At 39.3% G+C, this 9,915-nt stretch overlaps 1 protein-coding gene across 1 annotated transcript; it reads left to right on the top strand.

Moving 5' to 3' along the window:
* Positions 1-595: 595 nt before the first annotated feature.
* Positions 596-8,619, top strand: ZNF92 (zinc finger protein 92; the record flags this gene model as incomplete). Its single annotated transcript, XM_010155526.1, has 5 exons — positions 596-642; positions 4,168-4,241; positions 4,997-5,079; positions 5,170-5,331; positions 7,918-8,619. Coding segments are annotated over 5 exons (1,040 nt in total), but the record flags the coding sequence as incomplete, so codon positions are not given.
* Between the last annotated feature and the right edge of the window lie 1,296 nt (positions 8,620-9,915).

The following is a 9,915-nucleotide window of genomic DNA, read 5'->3' as shown; positions in this document are numbered from 1 at the left end:
TTTTATATAGAATTAGAATTTGAAGGCAAATATATACTTGCTGGAAGTGAATGGCTAAATGCTGATCAGAGGTATATGGTGCACATTGATCAGAGATCGTTGATCAGAGAATCCTTCCAAATTAGCTTCTCTGCATTCTTTTTAAAAGTGGGCCTTTGTGTGTGCAAGTGGAAAAACTGGTGCACTTCCCATAGCTTTTGTTATTAAAGGACCTTTTCATCTATTCTGTTCTTCCTGGAGGTAGGGTAGCCCTTTCATTTGGAATAAAAGTATTAAAACAAAACAAAATCCACACAAAAAACAACCAATCAAAAAAAACCCCAAAACACCACCAAAATGCTCCAATTCCTATCAAAAATCTTCTACCTACTTATTTTGAGAGATAAAATCTATTTCTGGGCAAGTTTGCCTTACAACCTTAATGGTAAATACTGTACATCCCTCTTGAATTTCCCTTTAAATACACGGGTAAGTGGCCTTTGGGGGATGTTTGTACTCTTAAATTACATGTTTTAAAAGTAAACATACCACTTTAAAACATTTGTGTTTTATTGCAACTATTAGAAGTTCTATGTTCTGTTTCTTCTCCTTTTAGGTGAGAAACCTTTTGAATGTAACATTTGTGGGAAACACTTCTCACAGGTGGGAATATTTTCTATTATGGTACTTACACTTGAAAATGCAGTGCATCTATGTGTTGATTCTAAAAATAAACTTGGTTTTATGCCTGTAGATTAAATATTTTTTGTTCAAAGACAGACTTGACTTTAAGGGTAAAATATAACATGTTAAATGTTTTAGTTTTCTTTGATACATTTTGTACCTTTGATTCTGTCTGCTCTCAGTAGATGTGTTAGGTATTTTACCTTCAAATGAATGTTTAACTAAACAGAGCCACAACTGTATTTGAAATTCAGAGAACATTCATTCTCAGACTGTGCTTTTGCCTTATGCTTAGGGATATATTGTGAAGAGCATTTTTACAGTGTCTGGAAAAAAATGCAGGTTAGAATTTTACATATTGTTGTATTCATAATACAGTTTCATCTTCCTAAATGGCATAAATTATTAAGCAGATTTTTTTGATTCGGTTTCCTTTCAAGAAGAACAACAGCACAGTCTGTCTGAAGTGAGAACACTAAGCTATGATTTAAAAAAAACTTGTGTGAAACTCCCTACTTACATAAAAGGCCTAAACTTAGTCTCTTAATTTGCCCTCCAGTGCTTGCTTGCTGTTCCAGGTACAATTCATTTGTATTTCTACACATTTGGTGCCTAGTTGACTCATGTTTCCAAAATGTCTATTTTCTGTTTTCTTGTTTGGAATATTTGCACCTAAATACACTGTAGAATTTTATGCTAAGATTAAATGATAATTATTGTTTAATAACTTTGGTCTTTCTTAAGGTGAAAGGATTAGAATTATGTGGTCTTTGTCTACCCACCCACCAGGGCTTGTGTTTCTCTTGCTCCAGTTTTGTAGTCCACCAGTGGGATGACTTTGACCCATGAATCCGATGCAGTTGCATCCTCCACTATGAATATAACACTGCATCCAGGGAGCAGTACTCTTTTATCATGCTCATGGAGCCATTTGAGCAAAACTGGGTCTGCTTATTAGGCAAAGAAAGTGCGTTTTGATTCATTCATTTTGATGGCTGGACTTCTAGTTATCAAAATAAAAAAAGTGGATGTTTCCCAATTCCATTAAAAGTACTTTTGGCAAATGGAGTGGTATTCTGCATCATTTCCGTGAGGGAAGAGGGAATAAAAAAGCTTCACGCACTCAGAGTGTATGACAGACATGACACACTCCTCATGCAACATGCATTGCTCCTCTTTGATTAAAATCAAACAAACCAACTCCCCAGCAAAGCTGGAAATTTCTGCCTTTAATTAAACACTCTTAAACACCTTCCCTCCTCATCACATTCCTTGCCTGAAGGTATATGCACATCTGCATGGATGGAAGATCCCTGTGTGTCCAGAATGCGAGCCATAGCGTTCAGCTTGTGTGCTACAGTTCTTTCCCGCTGTGAAAGGGAACTTCTATACTTCCGACGCACTTGCATCATGCAAATAAGTAAGACTCTACCTACCAGAAGGTGAAATGCAAGGATAATGACTGTCTTCAGGGTCAGGCTGGATGAGGCTTTGAGCAACCTGGTCTAGTGGAAGGTGTCCCTGCCCATGGCAGGGGGGTTGGAACTGGATGGTCTTTAAGGTCCCTTCCAACCCTAACCATTCTATGATTCATTCTATGATTCTACATTTTGCTTAAAAGACCATCTCTGGCCTTGTTCTTGACCTTCCCAGTCTGCAGGCACAGAAATAGTCACACTTTTCTTCCTTGAGCCTTCACGTTCTGTGCTTTTGAGACAGTGCAGTAGTTATGCCTGGTGGTTGGGTCTGCTCCTGCGGAATGTAACGGATTCCATGTGTTGGAATGTGAAACACAGAATGAAGAAAGTGGCAAAAATTGACAACTCGTAGTGTAGAACAAATAACCATAAATGTCTTTAATTTTTGGAGAAGAAGGTTCCTTTCATGCTTCCAAGCCTGCATCGTCTCTTGCTACTGGTACGCAGCCTGTGCGATGTGGCCCTTCTCTGGCTGGTGATCCAAGATGCCATGCTTCACATCCTGACTACCTCTTCTGCAGAGCTTCTTTTGGATGACCACGTGCTTTACTTCCTTTGCTTTAAAGGCATGATCATTACCAAAGGACCAAGTCTAGCTTCTCTCTCTAGTCTCCAAATCTGTGAGGAGTGGCACGCAACCAGTATCAGTAAGAGGATCCTTCTGAGCTGCTTTTTTTCTTTTACCGAAATGCTAGCAAAAGTCCTCTTATGTTTTTTCATTGGGATGGCATGTTATGCCTTAACCAAGGTTGTGTACCACCTTAAAAGCTCAGGAAGAATACAAAATAATGATGTTTTTATCTCTTTTGTCTCAGCACGGTTAATAACAAGCTTTTACCCTCATTAGGAGGAAGTGACCTAGGTTTGTAATAAAGGAATGGATCTACTTGCTAAATGTTTTTCTTCTGGACTAAAATGCCTGTGTGGGAACTGTTTCAGAATTATCATTGTACTTCAAATTCACCCTCTGTCTTTGTCCAGAATAACTTCCTAATGCCCAGGATACAGTTTGTTCTGTTGCATGGATAGAGGTAAAGGTTCTGTCTTTTGTATGTTTCTCTCAAATGCCCCTCCGCGTAAAATCCCTTGTCTTTGCAAAGCTTGTATTGCTCCACAGGGAAGTCAGTTTAGTCTTATTCCTCAGAAATAGGTGCCTAATGCCACCCTTTGAATGGATTTCAGTATTAGAAAGTTTGACTTGAGAGCACAGTCATACAGTTGTCTGGAGAACTTCCCAGGGGTTAAAGCAAGCCGTCTCAGGGTTCGAACGGTGATCCATTTAGTACTGTCCTCTCTGTCTGTTTGTGTGTGCCTGCAGTACTTTAGTTCTGGTACATTACAAGCTCTGATTTCAGTGATTGATCATCACAGGTTATTATCTGAAGGTGTTGGAAGAAATGACTGATGGGTCGTGTTTGTGTTGTCTTACTGTGCCTAAGGAGGACATGATAATCTTTGCATCCCCAGTTTTCTTTCCTGATTGAAAGGACCTAATGTTCCTTTAGTGTACTCAGATAAAACCAGGCAGCTATCCATCAAAGAGAATGGAAGGGGTAAAAAATGACTGTGGAAGTATGCACAATTTATAGAACATCTCCAGCTCTTCTATCCAGACAAGCTGTATCTTATGCTTTGAGAACTGGACTCTCAGGAGATTAGCCATTCAGAAGCACCAGTGGCTTTAAAAAAACTGGTTGGAATGAGTAAGATGGTTTTGTCTAAGTTGTCATCTACTTTGCCTGCTGGACTAACATGATTTGTACAGGATTGGGAGAGGAAAGATATGCAATAAAAATGAGTTACCAATAATCCCGTTTGTACATTTCTGAACTTCCTGTCCAGATTGCTTTTGATATGACTAAATATTTATAGGTTTGGAGCACCATGTATGAGTTCATACATGCTTTATAGTCTTCACTGTCTTTGAATTAGGAATAGAAAGCTGGTCTCATAGTTCCACCATTGTCTTTTTATCTCTGTAGAAAAGGTTAGCTGAATTTAAATGTTTAAATGACTGTCCCTTCAGGCAGGTAATCTCCAGACACATTTACGTCGACATTCTGGTGAAAAGCCATATATTTGTGAAATCTGTGGGAAAAGGTGAGTAGAATTGTTCATTTTAGTAAAGTTAACATGATAAAACTTGTTCACGTTTTCTTTAATTTTCATGATAAATTCAGGGCCAAGAGCTAAGGCAACATGCTGCTCAGTTTTGTTTAAAAGACATTGGGGTTAAATGTGTACTGATGGGATTAAAATACCTGCCCACAAGTGTCTTGTTCCAAGTGTCAGTAATAAGACAAACATGTCACCATGTATATAGTCCATCATCTTACTTAATTTTTTGTATATTGGTGTCTTTAATTAAGGATATACTGTTGTGTGTATTTTGAACAGTGTGAGTCACAATACATCATGCAGTTTTGGACCTTTCCCTCACACTTTTTTTCATTATTTAGTCATATAATTTTTGTTACATTTGATGTAAATTATGAAGTATGGGAAACTTGACAAATTAAAGCAAAACATTAAATATTTCTGCCTTCTGGTAAGAGGTGACAGAAAATACACTAATTTAGAAGTAGTATTCATACTTGAACTAAGTTAAATGCAGAATAAATTAGTAACATTAATGGTGAAAAGAGTTGGTTTTTTTTCCCTAGCATAAATGTAATTGGATATCGCCAGCTTCAAAATGTTTTTCTTTAATGCATCCAGTGAAGTACCTGTGTTTTAGATTTTAATCTTTGTTCAGAGCATCAGGCATTCATTATAGCTGATTTTCACATGATACTCAGTTTAGGAGAATAAGTGTCTTATAAAGACAGTGATTAGGTTTCTGTATTCTGTTACAGATTTGCTGCTTCTGGTGATGTTCAGCGTCATATTATTATTCACTCTGGAGAAAAGCCTCATCTGTGTGATATCTGTGGCAGAGGTATGTGAGCACCAAAGTTTCTGCCTCTGAAGCGGTTTCATTGAAATGCGAGAAGTCATTTTAATTTCAGTGTCTGTGATATTTTTCTAGGATTCAGTAACTTTAGTAATCTGAAGGAGCACAAAAAGACCCATACGGCAGATAAAGTATTCACCTGTGATGAATGTGGGAAGTCATTCAACATGCAGCGAAAATTAGTAAAGCACAGAATTAGGCATACCGGAGAGAGACCATACAGCTGTTCAGCATGTGGTGAGATTTACTCTGCGTATCTCGGTTGCATCTTCGCTTTTTAAATGATAAGGAAAAGTTCCTGTGTCAGCAGAATAACAGTGAACCACAGTGATTTTAAAATTAAATACCGTGCTTCTGTCTTGCATACTTCACAGTCTTTCATTTGGTGTAGTAAACTCCTTTAGCTGTTGTAAATAAGTTCAAAAGTGAATTTCAATTGAAGAACAGGGAAGGGAAAGATGAGGAATCAACATTAGATGTGTATATGTTTGCTAGAGAAGTACTGACACTAGCTGTTTAAAAAATTGATTTAATTTCAGTAAAGTCCTTTCTGATGGAAATGGCATCACTTGGCTGTTGATTGAAGCGTTTTTGCTTTTCCTTTTTTTCTCCCAGTTGAATACTGTTCGGATTTAACTGCACTCAACCACAGAGTTGATGATAACCTTTTGCTACTTTGCTTTAACCTCTGGAGTAAAATCCAAACTCGATCAATGCTTCATACCAGAGAACACCTGTTTTCAAAATCTGCTAGATGGGTCATACTTCCAGGTGGTCTGAAAATGGCTTTTTGATCAATGATTCATCCTTGTATAACATAGCTCAGAAATTGCATTGTCTATCCTTATCTCATATGTTACTTAGCATCCTGGATTCTACATACTTTTCTGCCCGTAAGTGCTATTTCGGTATAATTTCATTCATGCTTTGAGGAATCGGCTTTGGAGGAGGGCAGGTCCACATGGTAATGTCCAACTGCAGTATGTTTTGTTTGTAATGCCTTGAGGCACAACAAAAGCTAGCATTATCAGGAGGTCTTGCATCAGAGGGAGGAAATACAGACCTGCAGGAGATGAAACTATGACCAAACAGTTGTGTCTCTCATTAAAATAGGCTTATTTTCATCTTGTCTTGTAGTGGTCTTTTGATTATTTTTCATTTTAGCCAGGTCATCTTGTACTGAGAAGGCAAAAATTGTGCAAAGAGGATCTGATCAAGTGTTAAGAAATCATCCACATTATGCAAAGAATCCACATGTATTATCCCAGTAATTTGTAATCTTACTGCTACTGTTTCATGGCTTTTCTGAAGAGAAATTTGGGCAGTAGAATGAAAAGTGTGATGCCAAGAGACTGCAGTTTTATTGGGCTTTCAGACAATAGAGTTCACTTTAGTTGGTATCTCTCCACACAAAATAACCTTTAACCTAGGTAAAATGAGATAAAATCACAAATGGGTACCAGCTTATTTCTTCTGTCCTAAAGAATAAGAGGTGTCCGAGTCATGTAGCAGTTCTGGAAGTTAATGCTCTCTTGTTCTGCCTGCTCTTCTACACTTCACCTTGGTTCAGCCTCACTTTTTATTTCGCAGTGTTGTAACTGAGCTTATTTGAACCTGTGGTTCTGAAATGCGGCAAACAGTTGAATATTTTACTGTATTTTAATACTCACAGCAATAAAAAAATAGTTTTGCCACATTTTTTGGTTAGAATAACCCAGAAAGCAAACCATATCCTGGGCTGTATCCAGAGAAGTGTGGCCAGCAGGTCAACGGAGGGGATTCTCCCCCTCTACTCTGCTCTTGTGAGACCCCACCTGGAGTTCTGCGTCCAGCTGTGGAGCCCTCAACATCAGAAGGATATAGACCGGTTGGAGCAAGTCCAGAAGAGGCCATGAAGATGCTCAGAGGGCTGGAGCACCTCTGCTATGGGGACAGGCTGAGAGAGTTGGGCTTGTTCCGCCTGGAGAAGAGAAGGCTCCGGGGGGACCTTATTGCAGCCTTCCAGTACCTGAAGGGGCTACAAGGAAGCTGGGGGGGACTTTTTACAAGGGCCTGTAGTGACAGAACAAGGGGTAATGGGGTTAAATTGAAAGTGGGGAGGTTCAGATTGGATATCAGGAAGAAGTTCTTCCCGGAGAGGGTGGTGAGGCACTGGGACAGGTTGCCCAGAGAAGCTGTGGATGCCCCATCCCTGGAAGTGTTCAAGGCCAGGCTGGATGAGGCTTTGAGCAACCTGGTCTAGTGGAAGGTGTCCCTGCCCATGGCAGGGGGGTTGGAACTAGGTGATCTTGAAGGTCCCTGCCAATCCAAACCATTCTGTGATTCTAAATGGGCTGCTGCATTACATTAGCTCAAAGTTAACAAAAAAGCTAAGTTTGTCAGCACATTATTGATAGTTCCTTGGTCATGAACAAACCATTACCTCCTATGGAGCAGTTGTCATTGGAAAAATATATTTAGAAGCTTATCGGCACAGTGTTTTTCCAGACAGACAAATTAAATTGATTATTTTTAATTTTTTTTTCCTCCCTGAAGATTGATACAAACTGAGAGCACTCACAGCCTTCAAATACTAATGGATATTCCCGTCTCTGGAGACAAAAACTAAAGCACTGGGAAACACAAGTTAGCAAATCAGATCAAGAAGAAGAAACAAGTCATTGAATTGTAAAAATAGATGGAACTTGTTTGAACCTGTTCTAGATAAACAAAGTACCACAACTGGGACATACCATACCTTATCACTTGATTTTTTCTCTAGTGGAATGTGTTTATGCACTTGTGTTAAGAACAAAATCTTAACATACCACTTCTGTCTTGTAGGGAAGTGTTTTGCAGGCTCTGGTGACCTGCGCAGACACGTGAGGACTCACACAGGAGAAAAACCCTATACCTGTGAAACTTGTAACAAATGCTTCACTCGCTCTGCTGTCCTGCGGCGGCACAAGAAGATGCACTGTAAAGCCGCCGATGAAGGTCCAAACTCCCTAGATGAATTTACTCAAGGGATTGAAGCTTCTGACCTTGACAAATCTCAGAGTTCTGACTCTTTTGGCCAAGAAATGTCTGTTACGTTGTTGCCAGTGTCTGTTAAATTTCCCGTTCGTCCATCTGCAGATTCAACTGAATTTGAGAGTTCTGCGGATTCGTACTGTAAGTTGCGGTCGATGATTCAGCACCATGACTCCGCAAACCAACAGAAACTGAATGTGGAGTCTCCTAAACTCCCAAAAGCTCAGGCACAGCAGACTCCTCCCCCCCCTCCATATGCTTACGCAGACGTAGATGTATCTTCTGCAGAAGAGCCCTTGCAGTCTGATAACATTCCCATGATTCGTTCCTCTATGGTTGGCTTGGACAGTCACTGTAACGATCCGCTAGGCAGTCGAACGTCATCTGCTGCATACAAGAGTAACGAAGGACCCTTCTTCTCCAGCATGACCCTTTGGGGTTTAGCTATGAAGACTTTGCAGAACGAAAGCGAATTGGAACAGTGAAGGCTCCGGTGACCGCATCTTCCTAGAGGCATTTCATGCTCAAGTGATCGCAATTGCACTGCGTCATAGAGAGATCAGGGCTAGTTTTTCAGCCGGCTAGCTTGGATACTGGTAGAAATCAAGATACGCTTGCCCAGAACCCAGTGTAGCTGCCTTTACACTGCTTCTCAGCACAGTTCAAATCTAGTTTCGGGGACCTTTGTTGTTCTGTGACTGCACTGTGTAGCTCATGTTTTGCCATGATTTACTGAAATCTGCCATTTACTAAATTTACCATTTACCTTGGTATTTTTTAGCTGACAGTGGAGGAAAGGATGGTCCAATGCCTAATTTCTAAGTACTAGTTTCCTAATTTCCCAATGCACTTCCAAGTATGGGCCATCAGAGTTGTGTAAGACTGTAGGTATGAAAAGAAGAAAATACTTAACAAATCCCTAGTGAACCAGAGTTTCAGTAGTGGCTTACTAGTAGTATCACTGGTTTACCTGACTTGAGTATTGTGATATTAAATTTAAATGTCAAATACTGGACAATATTTGTGATAGTGCAAAGTAACTGTATATCTAGAAATTTTATTTTTTTACAATAAAAGCTTTTTTTAGTATTTTATAAACTATTTTGCACAGCAGATTATTTGTACAGTGAAGACCGGGATCAGGAAATGTGAATAAAGGGAAGTTGTTTTATGTTGTATGTTAATTGCTCGATATGTTTCATCTTCTTATGAAAGATTTTCAGTAACATAATTCCACCTATTCCAGGCATCTTTACAATGCTAATGGGAATACCACCGCAACAAGAGTACGCTGTAAAACACGTGGAATCAATACATCAGTAGATTGTCTTGCATTTCAGTGAATTAGTGTAAAGCATTGGCTAATTAATGGAATGAATAGGCTGTTACAGGGTAGAAACTTTGCTTAGAGGCCTTTTTCTGCTTTGGGCTTTGAATGGTTGCATTTATTTTGAGTACAGATCGGTTGCTGCATGTCAGACTGCTTGCTACAGTCACAGGAGTTTTACCGGCCTAGCTTTTTCGAACCCATCAAAAATTTTTAGCAGTGTGTTGTCAATCCTTCTTGTAAAAGATTCCGTAGATGCTCTCGTTTGAGAAATGAAAATATCCTTGTACTAATCTTTCTTCTGAAGTTCTTTCACAGGTTGGAACGTTTGAAGTATGTTATTATTTCCTCTGAGGAGTCTCAATGTTTGTAGGCTGAGAAGTAGATTTCAGTGCTTTGTAACAGCTAGGAAGATCTGGTTTCATGATATTTTAATAACACTGCAGTTCCTCTGCTGAAAAAATTGTGGTTGTGTAAAACTA

Source organism: Eurypyga helias, unplaced genomic scaffold (genome assembly GCF_000690775.1).
Source record: "Eurypyga helias isolate BGI_N326 unplaced genomic scaffold, ASM69077v1 Scaffold44337, whole genome shotgun sequence".
Lineage (NCBI taxonomy): Eukaryota > Metazoa > Chordata > Aves > Eurypygiformes > Eurypygidae > Eurypyga > Eurypyga helias.
The sequence above is the reverse complement of the archived record's forward strand: the minus strand, read 5'-3'. Positions and strand labels throughout refer to the sequence as shown.